The following is a 24,696-nucleotide window of genomic DNA, read 5'->3' on the forward strand; positions in this document are numbered from 1 at the left end:
TATAGCACAGGAGTCCCTGCATGATCTGGGCTCTCTCTACCTCTCAGGTCTTAATGCCTACCATTTCCCTATTTATACCCTTCTTTTTGCTAGCACAAAACTTACACTTTTCTATTTTATTGCCCTGTGAGTATGCACAGTGAATATGCATTTTCCCCTGTCTGGAATGTTCTGTGGTCTTTAAACCTAAGTACATCTTGTGTCTTCAAACTCTGTCTCCGTAACCCCCCCCCCCCTGAGAAGTGTCTCTGACTTCCGCTGTTGGTTTTAAATCTGAAACCTTTGCTCCTATAGATTCCCATATGCGCCTTCCAAACTAGTAAAACGGAACCTGCACACGTTGATCTGTAAATACAGCTTCTCCAGCACAATGTTGGTGGGAGACAGAGGAAAAAGGAAGGCAATTTCTGTGTTAAGTCTACTAGGGAAAGCAATATACACACCTTCACCTTAGACGCAAGGTGGAAATGTAGTTACAAACACCCTGTAGCAGATGGTGACACATTCATTAGAAAATTACAATACAGATTGTACAGTCCACACTCCAGCAACATCATCTCATTACGGCTGAGTACTAGTGCCCCATCAAAACAAACTGACTTTTCCCCCTTTTTAAATATTTCTGAAAAGTTAAAGCCCCTTAAATCTATCTTCCCAACCTCTTCTTCATTCGTATTCTATTTTGGTCTTACCAAAAAAATTCTAAGTTTCATCCACGGTATAGTTAAAATTAATTGTGATATCATATCCTAAGCCCAAGATTTGAAACAATCTATGATTTCTTGTAAGATAACATCCTTCATTACAAATTTCTTCAACCGAGAATGTCTTATACTCACACACAGAAACACCCACATCAGATAAGTAAACTATCTCCAATTTACTGCCCAAATTTGTTCTTGTAGGATGTGGGGGCAAAGGGCAAACAGATTTGGAATTTAGAAGCCTTGCCTTTTAGTTTATGTGTGGTTCCTAATTAACTTTTTAACCTTGATTCAGTCACTTAATCTTTCTGATTTTCTAATCCTCTTTTGTAAAACGAGAAGAGTTAAATTAGATGGTTACTAGGGTCTTTTAAAATCATTAAGATCACCTGCGAAAATACATCAGCTCCTGTGTTCTACTTTGACCTTCATTACCAAATGAGAAAGAGAAAGCTCTATGATTTTCATTTTTTTAGGAATAGGGATTCATCTTCATCATACTGGCTGTATTACGAAAGTGAAATTTGTATTATATAACTGTTTGATATTATGCATTTAAGACTAGCTATAAAACGTTAATATAAAATGTTCACATAAAATGTTATTATTTATCTAGTGACTATCCTGTTTTATTGTATGCTCAACTGATGCTGTTGAATAACTACTATTTATTGCAACGTTAGTGGTATCATTTTATTGGGAGCACTGTTGGTGTTTTGTGTTAGGAAAGCTAACTCCGACACAATGCTGACATCAGGGATAAAAAAGGAGACAGCACAATAGAAGGCAGTAACCCTCAGGAAGGCTGCTGCTTGTTTACACAGGTTGTAGGAAGTGCCAGGAAGTTTAAGATGAAAAACGCTAGACTTTGAAACATGATCTTTCTCGAATAATTCCAAGAACCAAGTGCAGGGGTAGGGGGCAGAAACATATGTAATTAGCAATTTCAGCATTTGATTTATTGTGGAAAGGAACAGAGGAACCTAAGGAGTAAGGCTGGAGGAAGGAGAAGCTTGTGTTGAATCAAGCTGTGCTCCATGGTTGCTCTGCCTTGGGGTACAGCGCTTTGTGTTTGTTTGTTTTGCATTTCAAAGTTGTCTTCTCTGTGGCAGACACACCAGCCTCATTGGGTGTAGAAGTCCTTAGTGTGGTACTGTGGATATAAACAGTTTAGCCCCTCAATGGGAAGGCAGTCAAGGGGGAAGAGTAAGAAAACACACCAAGTATAATCAGCTTAGTGTAAATCATACTTTCTTCAGTGGAAAGAGCCTCACATTCTGGGAGACTTCATAAAGTATTCCAGACCAGTAAGCTGAAGCTGCAAAAAATGTCAAAAGCAGGAAAGGCCTAACTTCTTGAAAGAAAACTTTGAATTTGGAGTACAAGTGTGTTCTAGGTCAAAAAAAAGTGTTAATCAGTGAGGGACTCTCTTACCTCCAGCGTTACTGAGGTGAGCCTCAGGTCAGTTTATAGAGGAGCCCTCAGGCTACAAGAGCTTCTGGGGCAGTGGTCTTCAAAATCAAGTGTGTGTGTGGGAATATTGTATATCCATAGAAAATATAGACTCTTCAAAATCAGAAGATTCTAATCCAGTAAGTCCAAACCCTGACACCATCACAACCCACTTTGGGGAGGCAACCCTGGTATCATGCCCATAGGTATTTAGCCTAAAAAGGTGAAAAAGATGCAATTAAAATGTCTGATATATTAGGGTGCCTGGGTGGCTCAGTTGGTTAGGCATCCAACTCTTGATTTTGGCTCAAGTCATGATCTCCCAGTCATGAGATTGAGCCCTGCATCAGACTCTGCACTGACAGCGTGAGCCTGCTTGGGATTTATATTCTCTCTCTGTCTGTGTCTGTGTCTGTGTCTGTCTGTCTGTCTGTCTCTCTCTCTCTCTCTCTCTCTCTCTCCACTTGCCCTGCTCTGCCTCATTCTCTCTCTCAAATAAACTTAAAAAAAAAAAAACAAACAAACATAAAATATCTGAAATATTCAAAGAGAATTCAATAAGGTATATGCTAATTTATTTACTGCATTCCATAGAAAGACTCCTTATTTTGAACAGTTATCAGTAATAATGGATAAATATGCTTTCATATGTGCATACATATACATATATACACACAACATACATACACATGCACACACACAAGTAAATAACCTTGTTTACCTCTTATGCTAACCTTAGATGTTATCATCATTCTCATTGTTTAGATGAAAGTGGTAAAACAGATGTAATTTACCTAACATCCCACAGCAGTAGCTTCCAAATTCTGACTCAGGAATGTGTGTTATAAATCCCGTGCTCAATGTCACTCAGCCAGCGTTATTGCCAATATGGTACAGGGCGTATGTTATAAGACTTCTTATGCGTAGACAATGTGCTGGCCAGAAAAAGGAACAGATTTTTTTTTTAGTTTATTTATTTATTTTGAGAGAGAGCCAGGGGGCTTGGGGGACAGAGAGAGAGGGAGAGAGAAAAATCCCAAGCAGGCTTTGCGCTATTAGCCAGAGATTGTGACCTGAGCTAAAATCAACAGTCAATACCTCAACCGATTTTGAGGCACCTCAAGGAACAGATTTATAAAATGTTGAAATGACTTGAGGAATAACAGACACTAAGAGAAGCCAGGATGGCGAGGGGAGCATCAGGCAGAGTCTGTGTCTCGCAGCCTCTGTGGGAGCCAGTTCACCACCTGGAGGTTCTAAGTCTGCTTCAAAATGGTGGTTCCTTTGTTCCTACAGTATGGGAAGCGGGGCTCCGCTGTGCACGTTAAATTTGGTAACTTCTGGGTATTTTTCTTCCTACCATGTTTTCTTTTCAATCTAGCCATGAGGTTAATACCTATAAATATATAAGTAACGTTTCATTAACCATTTTAACCTACTGTAAACATCTTAGTCTTGAAGTCCAGTTGTAAATATATATGTTTTTGAAAAGAAAATCAATTAGAATTTGATTAATTTTATTGACAAATTTTTAATAATAAAGCGATAAACCCAGAGGCAAGAATGAATACAGATACTCTGATTATAAATTTTAAAAATACTAATTATAAAAGAGATTTTAACTTAAAATGAGATTATTTCAGAACAATATTTTGATAAATGTTAAGTGTGATTTTTTTTTTAATTCACTGCAGCTTTTTAGAGGTGTTTAATATTCTGTAGGTATCTCATCTGTGGAGAACATGTTCAGAAACAGTTTGGACATAGGCATATTATAAGATGATTAGCTGAAACAAGTTTTCAATGCCTATGATCTACAGTTCTCTGCAAAGCTTTTCAAAAGGTAGACTGGGGCGCCTGAATGGCTCAGTCGGTTAAGCGTCCGACTTTGGCTCAGGTCATGATCTTGCGGTCCGTGAGTTCGAGCCCCGCATCGGGCTCTGTGCTGACAGCTCAGAGCCTGGAGCCTGTTTCAGATTCTGTCTCTCCCTCTCTCTCTCTCTCTGACCCTCCCCCATTCATGCTCTGTCTCTCTCTGTCTCAAAAATAAATAAACGTTAAAAAAAAATTTTTTTTAAAAAGGTAAACTAAAAATAGTCTAAAAATAGACCAAAAATAGCTACAATAATCTCTGAAAACCGTTTTGGTGATGATGTGTTCTAATTGAAACAACTAATATAATGAACTTTGGACTGCTTTAAGAAAATTCTAGTGCCCATATAGCAATGACAACAAATGTGTTTTTAGTAAAAAGTGGTGATTTTGTTAAAATAAGTTTAAAGCGCACAGTGTAGGTAGTGGCTGTATGTTCCTGATGGCAGAAGGCTAACTTCGTGGTCAGACGTCAGTGGTGACATATTCTTCCAGATGGACCACTGACTCTCTCACTAACATAATTTTAGCCAGTGTCGCTTCGGTATAAACTTGGAATATCTTGCTCCTTTGGCTTTTGTTGCACAAAGAAATTGCAGAGTTTGGACATGTCAAAAAAGTTGATTATGGCAGCACTAATATTTTTGTCTTTACAGTAGTAGAATATCTTCTTGTCCTACAGAAAAAAATCCTATCAATGTTAGGCTTCAATTAAACCCAATTTCTAGCCATTCAGAAAGTAGTCTTCAAAGAAGACCTAAAACCACCTTTAGTTTTGTCTGCGGCTGTTTTGCAGAACGATTACTTTATGAGCCTGACTCATGACGTGCATTTTCATGAAGCCACTGATGTCAGCAAGAAAACTAATAAAACACAGCCCATATTTTGTTTTGTGTATTGTTTTAATCAATACTCCCTCTGCTGGTTTAATAGGAAGAGAGCCCCAAGGACAGTTCATTTTACCAGATATTTATAGAATGCTTTTTGCTATTAGAAAGACATTAAAAAGTAAAGTCAGGAGTCGAGGCTCCTGTGAATTTATTAGCTTTATTCATACAGCTATTCCTTTTTAATTCACACTGTTAATCTACGTAGGAAAAATCGGTACCCCGGGGCATTTCTTTTTTCCAAGATAATTTCACAGAAACATGATGTGGTGGTGGTAGCTTTGATTTTTCCATCCTTCCATTCTGAATTAGGTTGTCATTTTCTCTAGAAATTCAAAGCGTCCTCTCCTGTAAGCCCAACAACGGAATGCCGAGTGCAGTCTGTCATTCAAGGTGATGTAGACTTGTACCCATCTCACTGTGTTCTCGTTCTCTGCAGGCACTCCATCTGCACCGTGTACATTGAAGTGCTTCCTCCAAATAATCAGAGCCCTCCCCGCTTCCCACAGTTGATGTACAGCCTTGAAATCAGTGAAGCCATGAGGATTGGTGCTGTTTTATTAAATCTCCAGGTATGCTTCTTAGTAGATGCGTCAAGTTCTATGGGGACAATCTTGAAGGCTAGTAGGTCCATATTTGGGCGCGGAGGGAAATTCACATGGCTGCCGCCGACACTCTAGTGACGGAAAATTCCATCTGTAAAAGAACGTAGGGGTCATATGGACGGAGGGTTTCCTCAGCTAATCTATTCTATTGATTGCCACCGCTGAAGGACTAACACGAGCTGGCATGGATTAGCGGCAATCGTTACAAGAAAGAATGAAGGGATTGAAAACATGCACTTGAACATTTTGTACTTTGCACGCAAAGAGTCTGCAGCCGACTATTATTTTCTGTCTCGGAGTCCTGTACCCCAGCAGGATTTATTTTTGCTGCAGTGCTGTATGGAGAAAATAGCTTTGGGTGCGCTGGCAGACGGTAGGCACTCTAATTCCAAGGCAGACAACTTCGCTCTGTGGCCAGGGGCAAATCTTGTGATTTCTGGGCCTCGTTTGTTCATTTAGATGAAGGGAAGAGGTTTAGCTGATATTCCCATTTGCAGCTCCAGATTCCTGGGCGTGTGAGTTACTTGCAGGATTACTGCTTGCTTTTCACTATTTATACATTCCTGACTGAAGCACATTTGGCCAGGAAAGGCTGCCTCTTCAACTTAACCTACAGCTGCAATTCGGGCCACCTGTGGTGTTGCTAACGGCCACTTGCTGCACAAATCGTAGCGTGACACCTCACTTCACCTGTGGATGTCTGCAGCACAGGGAACGTACCTTCTCCTGGGGTAACATGGGAATGGCTGACATGGCTGACCAGAGAGTTCAGGAAGCTGGCCTTGACAGTTAGGAGAGAGTTACCGGGATGCTGGAGGGAAATCCCAGCATCTGTCTGTACCACCAGATGAGGTGGTATCTCCAGTATTTATTTTGTCACTTTTCCCCAGGTAACTAGAGAGAATTTGCTTTTGTCTTTCATTTACTATTAAGACATGTGGGGAATAAAATTATGTGACGGTAGACATATTAGCAACAAGGACATTTGGAGTCTTTTAAGGGAATAAAAGAAAGAAGGGAACCACATAGTCTCTTTAGGAGGGAGAAAACAGCCAGTTAAATCATGAACATGAAAAAAATAGGAAAACTAAATAGGAAGACAAGTGCATTTAATGGAATGATGAAAATCTTTTCTAGATAGATAGACAGATGGACAGATGGACATTTATTTGTGTAAACAAGAAAAAATAAATCCTAGATTTGTCAGATTCAGGCTAAGAAATTTTACATGTTTTACATTTAAATAATCCTTCAGAATGTGCCTTTGTATGATTTAACTTTCTATGAGGTAACATAATCTTACGAGATGGTCTAGGTCTCATTTCAAACAAATCCCAGAAAGGTCCGGGAACAGTATTATAGGAGAATAGCTCTACCTGTGAGTTAAAAATGAAAAGGAGTTGGTCTTTTTTATATCTCAAATTTCTCTACTGCAAAAGCTGAGAAAATGCTTGAAATGACATTTCTATTCACCCTTTCTGCTTCTGGTAGAAGCAAAAAAATAAAAAGGGTGCCAATTGCAGTGGCTGTCGCTGGGGGAAGGAACGCGGGTGTCCTCATCATGGCATTTTTCATAAGCCACCAGCCATTCACTTTTGCTCATGATCAACTGAGATTGAATTTAAACTGGGGACCTAAAAGCTGAAAAGCTTCCGCCAAATTACTCTTCCAGAGACTTCTAATAACAACGCACCAGAGGAACCTCCGGCTCCGTCCTCATCTTTTTCCCACGCGGCACTGCCCACTGCCGCTGACTCACTGCTCAATTTAGAAAGACAGATTTGTGGAGAAATATATTTTTGAAGGTAACAGCAGCCTGGCTTCCGAATAATCTGTTCTGGCTGAGATCAAAGTGGTTTCTTCTGAGGAAATGATCCTTGTTTCTCCCCTTCCCCTTCCCCTTTTAAGTATTTTCCTTTTATCTGTCTAAAAGCTGCTGGGGAGGCTGTGATTTTCCTTGGGTTATGAAGGCTGTCCTGACTGGTTGCCGCATCGAGGGTGTTCAGTGGAGAGAGCGACCCAGAACTCTGCTTTCCCAAATTCCTGTGCCGAGGACGGTCAGCATTAGCTGGCATTTTTTTTTCTCCCAGAGTTGGTCAGATCTTTCACCAAAGCATGATTGTACATCGCCCTGACTGGCCAGTGAATCCTGTTAGAATTCCTAGATTGTGCACTGGGATCATGGGACCATGGGAGCTCCCCGTGCACAGTCGTCCCCACTCTGTTCCGTCACGTCCGTCACTAGCCTGAAATCAGCCATGGTGGGTGCATTTATGCCACAGAAATTACGGGTGCCGCAAATCAGTACCTCTCACTGCATCCACGGCTGGTTGTTAATCCTTCCCAGCACACCACTGGATGAGGAGCTTAAATCAGTAGGATGAAGTAACTTCGTCAGCCTTCTGCATCTTTGTCCCTCTGAGATGTTGACATCCGCTCACACCATCACCATCACCCTTATGCTCATATAACAATACTCATAGGTAACACGTATGCGGCGCTTAATGAGGTACGACTGAAGTTCTTCACTTACTGGTCTTTACGGACAGCTAGGTTATATTCCACACACTCTCAGACTCAAAATTTCAACAATTTGCTACTAAGAAGGGTTATTTCTCACTCCCACTGTGCATCCACCACGGGCCCATTCCTGCTCCATTCTCCACCATTTTCTCCCCACTTTGCAATGAAGGGGCTGCCTCTGTCTAGGGCAGTGGTATTCTTCTGACAGAGTGAAAAGACAGACACAATAAACCACAATTTGGATCCTAATGCTTCTCCCAGAAATGACGCCTCACCCTTCAGCCTGCGGCTCATCCATCACACTCAGGCACAGGCTACTCCTGGGCCCCTCACCCCAGGGATGCATCATCCCCCGATGGGAGGCATGAGCGAACCACCTGGCTACTCTGATGTTGAGAGCTATGAGGTCTGGTTCATCACTGGCCTTCCAAGTTGTCGCAGGCAACCATTTTGCTAAATGCGTTATCTCTGCCGACCATGGTTTCCCATCCTGATAGCCCCCAGTAACAGTTTTCTCACCAGCTTCTCATCTCTTGGAGCCGTGCTATCTGTTTTCTGGGTGCACACTCCACTTGTAAGTATCAGGCTGGGATCAGTTAGGATAACTAGGATTCTGTTGCCAGCCTCCATGTTCTGTGCCATCAGAAGTTGACATAGACTGTGCTGTATTCAGTCTTTGCTCCACAACCCAGCTGATGAAGTGGCCTCTGTCTAGAACAATAGATCTCTTGAGGTCAGTGTTTGCTGGGGAAACAACAACAAAATAAAACCCAGTTCTTTGTTGTTACCTACACGTGCTGCACATGATACCTACCATATTTATTTTCCCCATTGGCCAAAGCAATTCACACAGTTCCTCCTGAGTTAAGAGGTCAAGAAAGTATAATCTTCACGTAGCAGATGGCCTCAAGGGTTGCATGGCAAACACTGAGGTCAGTGGAGCTGAGATGTCTTACCTCCCCTAAGAAAGGGACTGTCAATACTTTCAAAATATTTACCTTGAACATTAAAATGTATAAATTGATTAACTTTCATATAAATAAAATAACAATGTTAACACACATTTGTTTCCCCATTTGATTCTTAAAAAAGCCCAAAGATGGGGCGCCTGGGTGGCGCAGTCGGTTAGGCGTCCGACTTCAGCCAGGTCACGATCTCGCGGTCGGCGAGTTCCAGCCCCGCGTCGGGCTCTGGGCTGACGGCTCGGAGCCTGGAGCCTGTTTCCGATTCTGTGTCTCCCTCTCTCTCTGCCCCTCCCCCGTTCATGCTCTGTCTCTCTCTGTCTCAAAAATAAATAAATGTTAAAAAAAAAATTAAAAAAAAAAAAGCCCAAAGCAATTGGAGCTATTATCATTGTCATTTTATAAGTGGGGAAACTGAGTCACAAAAATAAAAAAGATGATTTTTTTTTCCATGCTCATCGTGCTTAAAAGTTGTACACAAAGGACAAAACCTACACAGTCTGGTTAAACACACGTGTTTACCCATACTGCCCCTGTGCCTATATTGCTTCCTTATACTTGAAGTATCTGCAAACCCTCCGTTTTCTGTTCTTTCTCCTGCTCACGTGCTGGGAGGCAAGGTACTGCTTCCTCGCTGAGGCCACTTTCTAGCGTGGCTGGTAACCACTGTTCCACATTCAAAAGTCTCCTCCCCGTTAAAAAAAATTAAAAAAAAAAAAGGGGCACCTGGGTGGCTCAGTCGGTTAAGCGTCCGACTTCAGCCAGGTCACGATCTCGCCGTCTGTGAGTTCGAGCCCCACGTCAGGCTCTGGGCTGACGGCTCAGAGCCTGGAGCCTGCCTCCGATTCTGTGTCTCCCTCTCTCTCTGCCCCTCCCCCGTTCATGCTCTGTCTCTCTCTGTCTCAAAAATAAAATAAACGTTAAAAAAAATTAAAAAAAAAAAAAGTCTCCTCCACCTGTTAAACACCTTCCCCCACCCCTGACTGCAGAACCCTGCCTGTTCCACTTCTAGACCAAGGGAAAATACATATTTCCTTTACACACAGCTTTTTGATAAACATGCTTTTTAGACATAGCTGACTAGTTCATATGTCACGTAGTCCATTCTTACAGATCGAAGGTTCAAAGTCAGTTGTCAGAACACCAAATCCTGCATCACGTCCATTGTTTCTAATAACAAAGACATCGATTAAAAAAAAAAAAATCACTTGGTTCGGTAGAATTAGATAAAGCAGAGTGTTTACCAAGTTCTCATCTTCCAAATTTTTGCCTCTATTATAATATTTCTCAGTTATTTATTTGATTTTATTTCTAATTTTCCATGTATGCATTGGGATACATTGTTGAAAGTCAACTACTTTAACCTGCTGAAAAACAGTTCTGTGTCCTCAGCCTTAAGTATAATGCATCATTGCATTCGGTTGTTATCCTGGCCTAGTGTGTAGGCAGATTTTGTCTTTATGATCTGGCAAATGAGGAAGTGGAAACTCAGAAATAGCAGGGTTTGGGAACCAGAGTAGTTTTGGGGGTTTGTTTTTATCTTCTCCCCTTTGGCTCCTAAATGAGGACCCTGTCTACTACTATATCTACTAAAATAATATAGGATATTATTTTAGTTTAGGCTGTAGAAAAACTATTAAATTTCATTTTTGCCTATTTTGGGGGGAGTGTTGTTTGTTTTTTTTTATATATTACATTAGTTTTGTGATTTCCAAAGGTTAATTTTATGATGTTTATCGGGGCAAAATATTTGAAAGGTGGAGGGGAAGGTAACGATTTATTACGTGGCCTCACAAAGAAGCAGTTAAGGGAAATGTTAACAATTTCCACTCTGACATAGAGATTATAGATAGAATAAGATTCTAACCTGGATACAGCACAGTTACGTAAAAAATAGCAAAATTCCCAGATCCTACCTCAAAGAATTCCTTGTTCTTAGTAGAGTCCTCTCCAAGATGCCAAGTAAGAGAGATCCTGTATGGTTTTGGAGACCTTTACCATAGAAATAGGTGAGAATGGATGTTTTTGGTGCTCCAGTGTTTGATTTGTCCACTGTCTCCCCAAGCCCAATACTGAGAGGAGAGAATCCAAGAGGAAGTAGGGGAGATTGGCATCCAGTTCTTTAACTGAATGGCTGCTGGGACTTGAGTCCGTGCAACTACACAAGGGAGAAGATATTGGAAAGAGATGTCATGGTGGAGCGGGCAGTTGGCAGGAAGGCCTGGACTGCTCCCCTGAAGACTTTGCCCATGCTGTTGGTAAGATGGATCCTGCCCGTTACCGTAGACCTCAGAGTTGAGGCTGGTGAGTGTAGACAAAAATGAAGGGAACCACAGCTTGTAGAGAAGAGAGACATGCACGCACCCGGATGTACAACAAGAGGCCACCGACTGAGCATTAGGCACAAGATTCAGCAGACGTCACAAGGCACCACCAATCCTAAGGACGCCACTTGGGATCGAGCCCTGTCAGAGGGATTCTCCTGGTGCCAGTCTTTCCCGCGCTAATTCTCAGGTGACCTCAGCACAATCCCTTTAAGAAATGTGTTTTCCCCTCCGTGTCCTCTCTATACCAGCATTAGAAGGGAGCACGATGGATATGAGCAAGAAAATCACACACACACACACACACACACACACACACACACACACCACATCCCTAGAAAGGAAATTGGTTTTAAAATAAAAAGAAGGTGTCATATTAGTAAGAGAGAGTTTTACTAAGTGACAGTTGTAGACTTTTCAGCTGAGACACAGTGGAAGAAGCCCACTGTACAGGAGAGAGGTGGAAGCGATAACACAGCAGCTCCATAGCAGCCTGGAAGAATTGAAGCCATTTGCCTACTCTCCAGGAGATTCCTTATACAAAGGAGGCATAAGATAATGCAGAGTTGAACTCTTGTACTTAAAGCGGAAACACCCAGGAAGGAAAAATTTCGGAGAGTGCGTGGAGGTGCAGATTTGTAGTGTTTGGCTCTGGCCCTGCCTCACTTCCGAATACCTACGCTTGCCTGCATTGCGTATTGAGCCAAGTGAAAATGAGCATTATTCTCAGGGCTCTGACTCTGTTTCTAACATAGGTCATTCATGATGGAGCACTTAGTTTCTTTCGCACTTCTACAAATAGTCAAAATATCTAGTCATCAGCTGTAAGTTCGTGCCTGACTGCAAAGAACAAATCTTAGTTATAAACAAGTTTTGAATCAAATGATCCATTCACTTATTGCTGATGAGGTCATCCCAAAGGAAAGTTCAAGTACATTTTGCAAATGTTAAGAAACACGTAAATGGGAATGGAAAAAAAAGTATACCCCTCCTTGCACATGACACATTCCCTGAGAAATGAAGAATGGGGGCTGGGGGAAAGTAAGTGCTGGCAAATGTCCCTTGTCTTTGCCCATGCTGTCTATTTTTGCTGGCACACCTCTATTTTATTGACATGTGGACTTATTTCTGAAAATGAGTGGTAGTGGAAACAATAATTTGCAGTGTTGATTTTTTTTTTTTTTTAACACATGAAGAATGGGTCTAGTAGGGCATAAATTAAGAAACAACAGCCTGTGGTCAAAGCGACCTGTTTGTATGGCCGGTAAACTGAGAATGGGTCTTAGGTTTTCAAAGGTTTGTTTATATAATATAAACAACAACAAGAAAAAACAAAGAACAACCCTCCAACATACAATGGTGCCCACCATTATACTTAAATAAAGTTTAAAGGCACTGCTAAAAGAGATAAGGCATAATCTCCTTATCTGTAAAGGTAAGATAATATGTATCTTTATAGACCTAAGACCTAGGGCTATAAAGTTGAATAAGTGTATTGAATTTAATTATTTAATCTGCATCAGAATATCTGAGATGGGTCTCACATTAGTTAGCTAGAAATAGAAGCAACATCAGTTGTCAGGATAACTTGTGTGTATATAAATACTTAGGTCAATATATATTAGTTAAAATAATGGAGACTAACTTATCCATTGGTGCATAATAGAAAGCATAATTTTAAAAGCTTGGCAAACGAGAGAGATTATTGTCTTTGGGTTAGGGAAGCTGAGGTTAAATGAGATAGCATATAAATGGCTTAGCTCAATGCCAGAAATAAAAAAAGAAAGTGCTTAGCTCATGGTAGTTTTTTTTTTTTTTTCCTATTCATTACCATTCTTGCTTTTCTGTTAACTCATGCTATGATATGGGGTTTTAAAGTGTGCAAGAAGGTGCCAGGCATTTGGAAGAATGAGTAGGAATAGTGGACTGTCAAGGAACACGGGACAATGGATACATTGCCAAGAATGAATTCACCTGCTTTATGACTTTACTGGTTCTTACATGATCACTTTCAAGTTAGAGAACAAAGTGACACTTTGGAAGCCCAAGAGATAGGTGGTTAAGAGATCAATATTAATAAAAATATCATCGGGGTTCCTAGGTGGCTCGGTTGAGTGTCCGACTTCGGCTTAGGGCATGATCTCACGGTTTGTGGGTTCGAGCCCCACATCAGTGTCTGTGCTGAAGGCTCGGAGTCTGGAGCCTGCTCCGGATTCTGTGTTTCCCTCTCTCTTTCTCTGCCCCTTCCATGCTTGTGCGCGCGCTCTCTCTCTCTCTCTCTCTCTCTCTCTCTCTCTCTCTCAAAAATAAACATTAAGAAAATATTTTTAATTAAAAAAATAAAAATATCATCATATCTGATTTTAATTGCTGCTATTAACCAGGAACCACGCTCAGCATTTGGAAGCTTCCCTGGCTTTTATATATTTAACAAAGTGCAGTAGCTTTTTTGAAGTCCAGTAGAGCCCTGCTGTGGAATGGGGCTTCCAAGTCCAGCCACACGGCCCGCGAGTCAGTGCACTAACTGTGCTCCTCTCTGCCTTTCCTGGGGCCTGAAGTTCACTCCGTGCCCTCTGCTTTGCTGGATCTTGCAATCACTTCGATAGCAGTGTAGACCTGCCCACAAAGCTAATGCTTCTTTTCTTTTTGAGAGCTGCTTGATCAGAGTTTATTTTCTTGTGGTTGCTTCTTGCCTTGTTACAAGACTGAAGAAAACTATTGCACAGAGAATGACGACCGATACTGGGAAAACTTCAGGTAGCCTCTGCTTTAAACTTGCATCTTGAGCTGACTGGCTCCTGCGGTTTGAGCCCCCTTTCCTTTTCCTGGCTTCTCTTGCCAGAAGCTGCAATGGGACAGGGGACAGCTCAGACGCAAATCGCAGGAGGAAACAGGAAGCAGTGAGAAGCAGCCCAAGAGGTCAGACTTGGCACGTCTGGTTACCTGCGGAAAAACATACATTTTTCTAAGGAAACTGCCTAGGGAAAGAGTGTAAGCAGGTCTGGGTCAGCCTGCTACACGCAGCTCCTTTTCATCGTCTTCCATTCTCCTTTTTAATAGTTCCAAAAAGTTGTAGAATTTAAAGTGTGTGCCTCAAGGAATTATTAATTTTAGTCCTGAAGAAAAATGCCTACCGTCTTGATTTGATACAGAATTGATCCATTTCCAGAACAGTTTGAAAGAAATGCGGGCCATTGTATAGCATGCCCTCTGCACCAACAGGTCCTGTCGGAGGTGCTAATTCGTTTCTCTGACATCTTTCAAATGTTCGAGAAGGTTTGGGGGTTCTTTCCTCTCCTTCTTTTCTGATGAATATTTCTTGTATAATGGGATAGTTTTTTTTTTCCCCTGAAGATGATAACAGTTTATGATTCATGGATGTTTCGCCGCTGGTGCCGGTACAGCGTGTGTGAATCATAAACTCCGTGCCGCAGAATCTGTGATGTCATTTATATTATGGGGATCACTTCGGATATGTCACTTGCTCTTCTGTCGTCAAAGAAGCTATTCTTTCTGCAATCCGTTTCTTGAATGTGTTACTGCAAAGATTAACACCGCAGATTATATGAGAAGATGGCTGGTTTTCCTTCAGTTTCATAATGTATGACTTGTCTGTTCAGTAGGTTTCTCTGAGTTTGATAAGTGTGAGAAATGAAAGTCTCATTTGTGTTCTTTATTTTCATTTCAAGTAGGGGGAGATACATTTTCTCGTCCTTCCTTCCGCTAGATTTCAGATGGCTCTTTCATCATTAGTGGTATCTGAAATGAATAATCTCACTGTGGGTGCCTGCAGAGAAGTGGAAACACATTGAACACGGATACTGGCCATCTGCTTCCAAAGTATAATTCATATTTTGTGTTAAGAATAGATAGATAGATGGATGAATAGACAGATACATGTTAGAGTAGAGAGATGTCACACAATGCCAAGCATCTCCTTTTTGCAGAAATGATATCTTATTTGTAGTGCTCAGTTTTCTCCTTTAAAGCAGATGTTCTGATATGTCTAAGTTTCCAAGGGGAAAAAAAAAAGTTCAATCCCCTTGACAGTATGGGATGTACATTATGTGAAATGATTTTTCATCTGCAAGCATATAAATTTGTCAAAAATGAGAAAACACATTTTTAACTGTGTTCTTTATTCATATATGTGTGTTCCTCTTCCCAAACAGTTATTTGGCCTCTGTAAATCTTCCATAGACAGCAATATGCTCACAGGCATAAAGCCAGACAAGTGCTGCGAGGGTAGGGAAAAGAGAAATCTAGGTCTGAGGCATTTAAAACAGCTAGCTCCTAAATTATTTTTTTTCATGACCTTCTTCCTCAAGAAGGAAATAAAAAATGATCCAAAAAAAATGTGAGCTGTTGCCCCAGAAGAGTCGTAAGCTATCCATGTTACCTCATCCCTTGCATATCTCTTATGTACATACACACGCACTGTCACATTGAAGTGTATATTTAAGTGGGGCTAGACTTTACTTCTGCTCAGACTTACGCTCTCACAAGTAGTAGGATGTATAGGAAATGGGTGAAAATTATTTTCTGTCTCTTTCGAAGAAGACAGCCCATTTAGGAAACTTGAGGTGGTAGGAGAGATAAAGCCACATTCTCAAATGCTCTTAAAAATAATTACGGGCCTAAAAATAAGTTTAATGAGGTAAAATGGTGTTTTCTGATATCACCGAGCATGAAACGGAAGTGCTGTGGCCCACTGTGCAGAGGGACGCAGATCAGGATTTGTGGTGCAGACGCAACGCAGAGGCAGCCATGCTCTGGCAGGAGAAGAGCTTTATCGTGGCCCCCCTCCTGCCCCATGTTTTCATCAAACCCTTGGAAGAAGACTTTCACAGCCTCTGGTCACCACTGTACCCATATCTCTGCACCTGTATTCATGTATTTTGTTTTGACTTCTGAGATGAAACATTAGCACTCCTTGTGTCTATGTAAACTGTTCACCCGCATACTTGATCAGTGCCTCTGAAAGCCTCTGTAATGAAGGATGCATCCAAGTGAATTACTAGAAAAATGAAATACAAGACAAAAAATACAAGCCCATTTTTTTTTACTATTGGATTTGACAGATAAAAAAAAAAAAAATAACTGTCAAATCACGGTTTTTTTCCTAAACTACTCTAAGTTCTACTCCAGAGGAATTACTCTAAATTTCTTACATCATGATCCATAGTAGCCACAATGCAGAATTGGCACTGTGACCTTGGACCACACTTTGAATGGCACTCAGGGACTGGCTATGTAGTTTGCAAGGCCCAGTGCAAAATGAAAATGCAGCCCCTATTAAGTGTGAGTGCTGTGCACCAACCCAGAAGCTCTTTCCTAGACTCTGCCCACTCTAGCCTACTCAATCAAGGACGTTGCTCCAGAATCACCCTTTTACCGCCCTGCAGCAGGAACAGTTCTTGCCCTATCTGGTAGTTTCCATGGACATGAAAGTCTACGGTGGTGCCTCCCAATTAGAGACAAGCAAACAACACGAAACGCCCTTGATCTCATAACCCGCTCTAGCTATTTATCTATTTCTGTGCTTTCCTTCGTTGTGGAAACTACTCAAATCCAGTATCCATGCTGGCTTGAAGAAGGTCTCCGTCGCGGTCTCTGCTGTTCTGTCTTGACCGCATTACGGACAGGATTTCAAACGCACCGATCACTAATGCGGCTCTTTTTGTCCTAGTGCTTATTGCCAAATCCACTTCCCATCTTACTGCCCATCAGCAAGGTGGGGTAGAGCCGATAATCCCTTCCTTAATTAGAAACTTACTCCAGCACACCGGCGTTCCGGGGTTTTCCCCATCCTCCCCAGCCGCTCTCAACTCAGTCTGCTCTGACGTTCCTCTTCACTGCCCTGACTCTTAAAAGTTGGAATGCCCCAGTGCTCAGGCTCCTCTCCTCTCCTGACACTCGGTCCTGACATCAGTTCACCTGGTCTCATGGATTGAGCTTGTGACATGCTCATACCTGCAGTTCCTGTCTCCACCTGTGCCAGACTGTAGGGTCAGTATATTTTTGGATATGGAATAGGCGTCCCTCTTTGGTTGAGTTTCCAGAGAAACAGACTTTGAGATGAAGAGTCAGCTGCAGATGTTCACCAAGGGATGTTTTTGAAATCAACTCCTGTGGAAAGAAGAGGAACGTAAGCAGCATTAAGTTGAAGGTGAAGTGGAACTTCAGCTGACCCCACAGAAAGCTCTCGAGCTGAAAGAGCCCGTTAGAGTTAGGAGGTTGGCGGGGTGGGGTAGCCCCTCGACACACCTGTGTGCGTGACTTGGGCGCAGGCTGCCTCAGAGCCCAGCTCGGCCATGGCAAGGTGGCTCTCGTCAGATGCTCTCAAAGAGGACCGGCAGTGCAGGCTCTCAGCAGGCAACGTTTCCAACACGTCGGGAAATAATTTCTTTATATGCTTGAAGGGGAATTTGGGAGGTGTATTATAGTGTTATCACATGAACGTGATAAAAAGCATCTTATCCTGCAGGATCATGACTGGAGCCGAAGTCAGATCTCAACTGACTGAGCCACCCAGGCGCCCCATCCTTCTGATAAAAGATCTTTCAACAAAGGTTTCTGAGTATAGTATGAAAGTGATGATTTTCATTTACTTCATGCCAGAGGTCTATTGTAGGATTCAAAGAAAAGTTTACAATTTTTAAATCTGCTCCATGAAAAGCTTTTGGTGTTTTGGTGCTTGTTTTTCTTTTTAATTGACCAGAGTTAAACCATTCTGCTCTTCCTAAAAGTTAGATTTTTTTTTCTTTCTTTTTTTTTAATTTTTTTTTCAACGTTTATTTATTTTTGGGACAGAGAGAGACAGAGCATGAACCGGGGAGGGGCAGAGAGAGAGGGAGACACAGAATCAGAAACAGGCTCCAGACTCCGAGCCATCAGCCCAGAGCCTGACGCGGGACTCGAACTCACGGACCGCGAGATCGTGACCTGGCTGAAGTCGGACGCTTAACCGACTGCGCCACCCAGGCACCCCAGATTTTTTTTTTTCAACGTTTATTTATTTTTAGGACAGAGAGAGACAGAGCATGAATGGGGGAGGGGCAGAGAGAGAGGGAGACGCAGAATCGGAAGCAGGCTCCAGGCTCTGAGCCATCAGCCCAGAGCCTGATGTGGGGCTCGAACCCACAGACCGTGAGATCGTGACCTGGCTGAAGTCGGACGCTTAACCGACTGCGCCACCCAGGCGCCCCAAAGTTAGATTTTTTTTAAAAAACAGATTACTTTGAGATCTGTGTTTGAATGTGGAATAACATTTAGCTGAGCAAGTCTTTGATAGCTGCCGGTACTTTAATAGCAGTAATCAGTATTACCTTTACTAACTTGGCAATAAACGATTCTGTGCGCGGTTTTCTAAATAAACCTCACAGTTTATTGCATGCCTCGAAGCTGCCTCTTGCTCTGCACTCTGTCAAGTATTGATGATTAAAGCTTGAGTATGCGAACGCAGTTATCTCCCTGAGATTTTGATAAATGAGACAAGAACAGAAACAGTGTTCCTGAGGTATACTCAGTAAACAGCCACTAGGTATCAGCTATGTAGGGAGAAAGACCAGGAGACCCAGCGGGGCTGAGCAGTGCCTGTGGTCTTGCTACACTTAGCTGTCTGGAATTAGCAGATTCGGAGCAAAGTAAACATGTTTTTTAGATAAAAAGAGATAAAGAATATTTGCTTTGGAATAGTTACTTCAGAAAATTGAAGAATTCAATTACATGTCTCTTGTTCTAGTTGTGAATACTTTTTTCTTTTACATGGATTCATGAAATCCTGTAGCAGCGTGGAAAAGACAAGGAAGGAAAAAAGTCTTGATTTCTTTGATCCTCAGTCACGTACTCGCCTCGCTCCATACACACAAAAACAGATTTTTTTTTTTCTTTAAAGAAGCTCCAGATTAAGAAAACATATGTTTCAAAGACAGAGGCAGAATTATCTGGCAATAAAAATTAACTCAGCTTTGCAACAGTTGTTCCCCACTACCTACCCCCAAATGAAACAAGATAATTTTGATTTCGATAAACAAATGATTACAAAGAACAGTAAGGCTTGATTGCAACCACAGTTCTACTAATTTAATCAGTTCGAGTGGGGTGATGTGAATCAGAAGTCGCCTTTGTGAGTCAAGAAGAAAAACTCAAAAGATGAATGCCAAAAATAGCCAGCTGCAAAGACCCGCTGTTCACATTCCTCTTTCCTTGTTTAATTTTAGTTTTTACAATGAATATGTATATATTAATAGGTGCAATCATATCGTGCATGCTATTTCTTCTTTATGCAGCTTTCTTTTCTATTTTCTGTTTTTGCTTCACTTCCCACTTATCTGTCCCCTTCCCTCCACCAAACCTGCCAGCCCTTCATCGTGAGGGAACTCCTGTTCACCAGGTGCTGTGCATCTTCCTGGATTTTTCCTATCCTGGTCCTATACGATTGTGTAAGGCACAGAAGTGTGTGTGTGTGTGTGTGTGTGTGTGTTTATATATGAGCACAGAAAGGACGTACACACATGATATACATATAGGTGTTTTCACTATTGTCATCATACACATACATTTATGGTAATTTTTCTTGGAGATGATATAAAACTTGACAACCATTCAAAAACATTGGAAAATAAGTTACCAGCACCATGTGCCATCACCAAGTACAATTTCTAATTCCTGTGAAGAGTTTAGTCTCCTATTAACCACCACACACCTGCAGCTGTTGGAATTGGGAAGTAACTTTGATACGTCACCACAGTCTTGCCCTGTGACTCCATTCAACTTCTGTGCGTTACACTTATAATATCCTTCAGAGCAAAACAACCCATCACATGGGACCTTTACCTATCATGCCTTGTTGTTCTCCTCAATCTGCAACAATCCTCCGTTGATACTTTTGAAGACTAGAGGTTGCTTATTTTGTACGTTTTTCCTCTATTTGGTTCACTGGTATTTCTCGATGACCGGTTATGTATATTTCGGCAAGAATATCCCAGAAGTGATGCTGCATTAACCTCATTGCGTCCTGTCACATTACATGTGTCCTATTTCAGGGAATATTACTGTCGACAACCTGATCTAAGTTGCATCAGCCTTCAAGTGTGTTAATGACTTACCTTGAGATTATGTGAACGTTCTTCCCTCGTTTATTTTCACTCATTTTTAACATCTTGATGTTCTTTGAATTATTGTTATGATTGTTGCCAAGTGCTGATTTTCTAATGCCATCATCTCTTCGACATTTGTTAGTTGGCACTCTGCTAAAAGGAAAGCTATCTTATTCATCTTAGTTAATTATAATCCATTAAAGTCATTATTTATTCTGAGGTTCAGATTGTCCCAGAATTAGTCTTGGCGAACCCATTCAGGCAGGCTCTTGTGTCCTTTTAGCACGCCCCCTCGTGTTTGGAGCACCTGGCTACTTTCTAGCTCGGCAAGGTGGTCCAGATCCATCTTATACTTCCCTTATCCCAGCCCTGGGTCTAACCATTTCTTGACAAAGTTCTGGTTTCTTTAAGTGGGGATGGAATTTAGAAACCAAGTTGGGGCACCTGGGTGGCTCTGTTGGTTAAGCATTTGACTTCAGCTCAGGTCATGATGGGCTCATCAGTTTGAGCCCCCATCAGGCTCTGTGCTGAAGGCTCAGAGCCTGGGGTCTGCTTCAGATTCTGTGTCTCCCTCTCTCTCTCTGTCCCTCATCCGCTCATGCACCACCCCTCCCCACTCTCTGTCAAAAATAAATAAACATTAAAAAAAAAAAAGATCTGAGGGCACAGAATGTTCTCCGCTATCAGATATCTCTGCTTGCAGTCCTCCTCAATGACCAAAGCTCGGCAATATATGTATGTAAATATATGTGTATGCACACATGTACTCAAATACACATATGTCCACGTGCCAGTACATAGGCGTGTACAATATATACACATACGCTCATTTGCATCTGTATTAATGTTACACCTCCACATTTTTCTGCACACGTACATATATATGCATATTGTATGCAATATTGTATGTGTACTTTTTTATATATTGTGAAATAGCATATATATAAAACCATTAGGTCACACTAGTAACTGTCACAATGAGAAAACTGGCCCTTATTATCTTCAGTAAATTTACTTACTGGAGGTAACCAGCCTCATGTTTCTGACCTCCATACTGATGTCCTCTTCACCCCGCTCATATTCTAATGCCACTTACATGACCTCCCCTCCTCTTCTCCTGCAGGCGTGTGCCCCACATCCTGCGTGGGCTCTGGTGGGCTGGGCAGGACGATGCAGACACCTTCCCAACTGAGTCCAAACATCAGCACCTCTCACTACCAGGTTCCACCACCTTACACTGAATGGTGGCTTCTTCATGCCACCTGTGCCGTGACATTCCACTGTAGATTGTCCAGCCCCTTCCCATGCAGACAGCATCATCACCTCCTAGCACAACACCCCCACGGCAGCCCAGGCAATGCCCTCATCATCCTGTTGGAGCTTTGCAGCCACACCACGCCACAGCTCCCTCCCACAGAAGCCCAGCTTATTTGCCCCGGCTTCTACCATTAATTCCAGGCATTGTGAGTGCCTTCCTTCACCCCACTTGGGTTTGGATGCCCCGTGACAAGCCGCCAACACCCACCAGGCTCCTTCTGACTCCCCACATCAGTCAGTTCTAACAGTGTTTTGGAATTTTCAAATTGCAGTGTTTTTGCTGCTCTCATTCAAGTTATTCCTAAGGATTTTATTTTTTAATTTTATGAAGTGACATTGTTTTATTCGTATCATTTTTGATTGTTTGTCATAATATATAGAAATACTATGGATGTTTTTATATTGGTCTCATATCCTTCATTCTTTCTGAACTCATTTGTTATTAGTCTCATAATTTTTGAGTGGATTCTTCAGTATTTTCTTTTTTTAATGTTTTTAAGTTCATTTATTTTGAGAGAGACACAGTGAGTGGGTGAAGGGAAGGGGGGGAGAGAGAGAGAGGGAGAGAGGGAGGGGAGAGAGAGAGATTCATTCCAAGCAGACTCTGTGCTGCCAGCACAAAGCCTGATGCGGGGCTTGAACCCACAAAAACATGAGATCATGGCTTGAGCCGAAACCAAGAGTCAGACACTTAACGTCGTGAGTGAACCCCCCAGGTGCCCTAGGATTTTCTTTTAAAAGGTATCATCTGCCAAATGGAGATGGTTGTACTTCCTCCCTTCCAAGATACTTTTATGGTTTTTTTTTTTTCTTGCCTAATCACCCTGGCTACAACTTTCAGTAGAATGTGGTACTAGTTTTTAGTATCAATCTTTGTTTTATTCCTGATCCTAGGGAAAACCGTTAGTCTTTAAACATCACTACAGTGCTAGTTAGGAGTTTTGTGTGATTGTCCTTTGTCAGTGTAAAGAAGTTCCCTTAAATCCCTTGTTTATTAAGCATTTCTATCACAATAGAGTATTGCATTTTGTCAAATGCTTTTTCTGATTTTTCTGAGATGATATTTTTTTTTGGAAAAAATGTATCTGTTTATTACAGTCATTGATTTTCTTCTGTTAAAAAACAACTTTGCATACCTGTAACTAATCACATTTGGTCTTTGAGTATAATAATTTCTATATATTGCTGAATTTGAATAGTTGGTATTTTGTTAAGGATTTTTACTTCCATATTTATAAGATAGACTGATCTATAGAATTCTTTTCTTGAGTTACCTGTGTCTGGTTTTGGTAAGAGGGTAATACAAGCCTCCTAAAATTAGTGAGTGTTTCCTTTCTTTTACATTTTAGAAGAGACTGGGAAGGTGCTGTCAGTTCTTTACATATTTGGTAGAATTCACTAGTAAACCCATTTGGGCCTTTTTTTTCTTTCTTTCTTTCTTTCTTTCTTTCTTTCTTTTTTTTATATTTATTTATTTTTGAGAGACAGAGCACGAGCAGGGGAGGGGGGACAGAGAGAGACAGGGAGACACAGAATCTGAAGCAGGCTCCAGGCTCTGAGCTGTCAGCACAGAGCCCAACATGAGGCTCAAACCCATGAACCGTGAGATCATGACCTGAGCCAAAATTGGACGCTCAACCGACTGAGCCACCCAGGTGCCCCTGGGCCTTTCTTTTTATGGAAGTTTTTTTTTGTTGTTTTGTTTTTAAGATTGCTAATTTAATCTTTTTTATTCATTATATGTCTATCCAGCTTTTCTTTATCATCTTGAGTCAGTTTTGGTAGTTTGTGTACTGCTAGGGATTTATTCATTTTATCTAGTTTATTTAACATGTTGGGTTACAGTTTTTCATCCCATTTTTTCTAAAATCTGCTTCATTGCTGTGAAGCCAGTAGTGATGTTTCCTCTTTTGTTTCTGATTTTAGTAATTTGAATCTCTTTTTTTGTCTTTATCTGACTAGGATTTTGTTGATCTTTTCAAAATACCAACTTTTGACTTCATTGATTTTTTCTAATGCTTTTCTATTTTTATTTTATTAATTTCCACTTTACTTTTTATTTTTCTTTACTTCTGCTTGCTTTAGGTTTATTTTACTCATATTTTTCCATTGTCTTAAGGTGCAAATTTATTGCCTTGAGAACTTACCCCTTTTTAGACATAGATGCTTACAGCGATTAATTTTTTTCCAAGAGCTGCCTTATACTACTGCATAAGTTTTAGTGTGGATTTTTGTAATTTTTTTCATTTATTCATTTTGAAGTGTTTTCTAATTCCCTTTCTATGATCTTCTGAGTACATGTTTAATTTCTGCGTGGCTGTCAAACTTCAGACTGTATGTTATTGGTTTCTAATTTTATTCCATTGTGGACACAGTAAAAACAGTAGACCGTAGGCACTGGGTTTCTGAAACATGGGGTGACAGGGGATCAGAAGGAATGATGTTGGCCTGTCCCTCCCGGGCAGGTACCTTAGGCGGAGGCTGCAGCTGTGGGAGACGAGTCCTGTGATCCTGCGTGCACCCGCTAAGAGGGGAGCTTCTGCCATGCTGTGCTGGCTGAGACTTGGAGGGAAAAACAACTTGTAGCTCGAATTCCACAGACTGTTGCTCTTCTAGCTGAGGTCTCAGAGGTGTTTTTTAGTGAACATTTCTCCCATTACTGTTTGCTCTTAGTACAACTTCCGGAGACTTTAACTTTTTAAATATTTTTTAGGAGTCATGGTTGTTTGTGTGGGAGATCCACAAAGCTCCTCACTCAGCCATTCCTGGAGTATTTCCCTTGTGTACTCTGTTCCTGTTAATTTTTGAATGGATGTATCATCTGCAAAAAGTATTAATAATCTTTACATGCAAGGTCTTTTTATTGGCTTAGAATAATTTGTATTGGGTATTATTTGTAGTGAATTATGGATATCACTGAATTTGTCCTTTTTAGCTCCAAGTATCAAG

The 24,696-nt window shown here is 41.3% G+C and overlaps 1 protein-coding gene across 7 annotated transcripts in view; it reads left to right on the top strand.

The window, feature by feature from the left end:
- The window catches only part of PCDH15 (protocadherin related 15), a 1,256,363-nt gene that overhangs the window by 950,677 nt on the left and 280,990 nt on the right, over positions 1-24,696 (top strand). For all 7 annotated transcript variants that reach the window (XR_006299724.1, XM_043596132.1, XM_043596136.1 and 4 more), the window contains one exon: positions 5,355-5,487. Coding sequence is in view for 6 of the 7 variants with exons in the window: in XM_043596132.1 (XP_043452067.1) it covers positions 5,355-5,487 (133 nt within the window). In the remaining variant the exon portion in view is untranslated. The remainder of the gene's footprint in view (positions 1-5,354; positions 5,488-24,696) is intronic.

Source organism: Prionailurus bengalensis, chromosome D2 (assembly GCF_016509475.1).
Source record: "Prionailurus bengalensis isolate Pbe53 chromosome D2, Fcat_Pben_1.1_paternal_pri, whole genome shotgun sequence".
NCBI classification, from domain to species: Eukaryota; Metazoa; Chordata; class Mammalia; order Carnivora; family Felidae; genus Prionailurus; species Prionailurus bengalensis.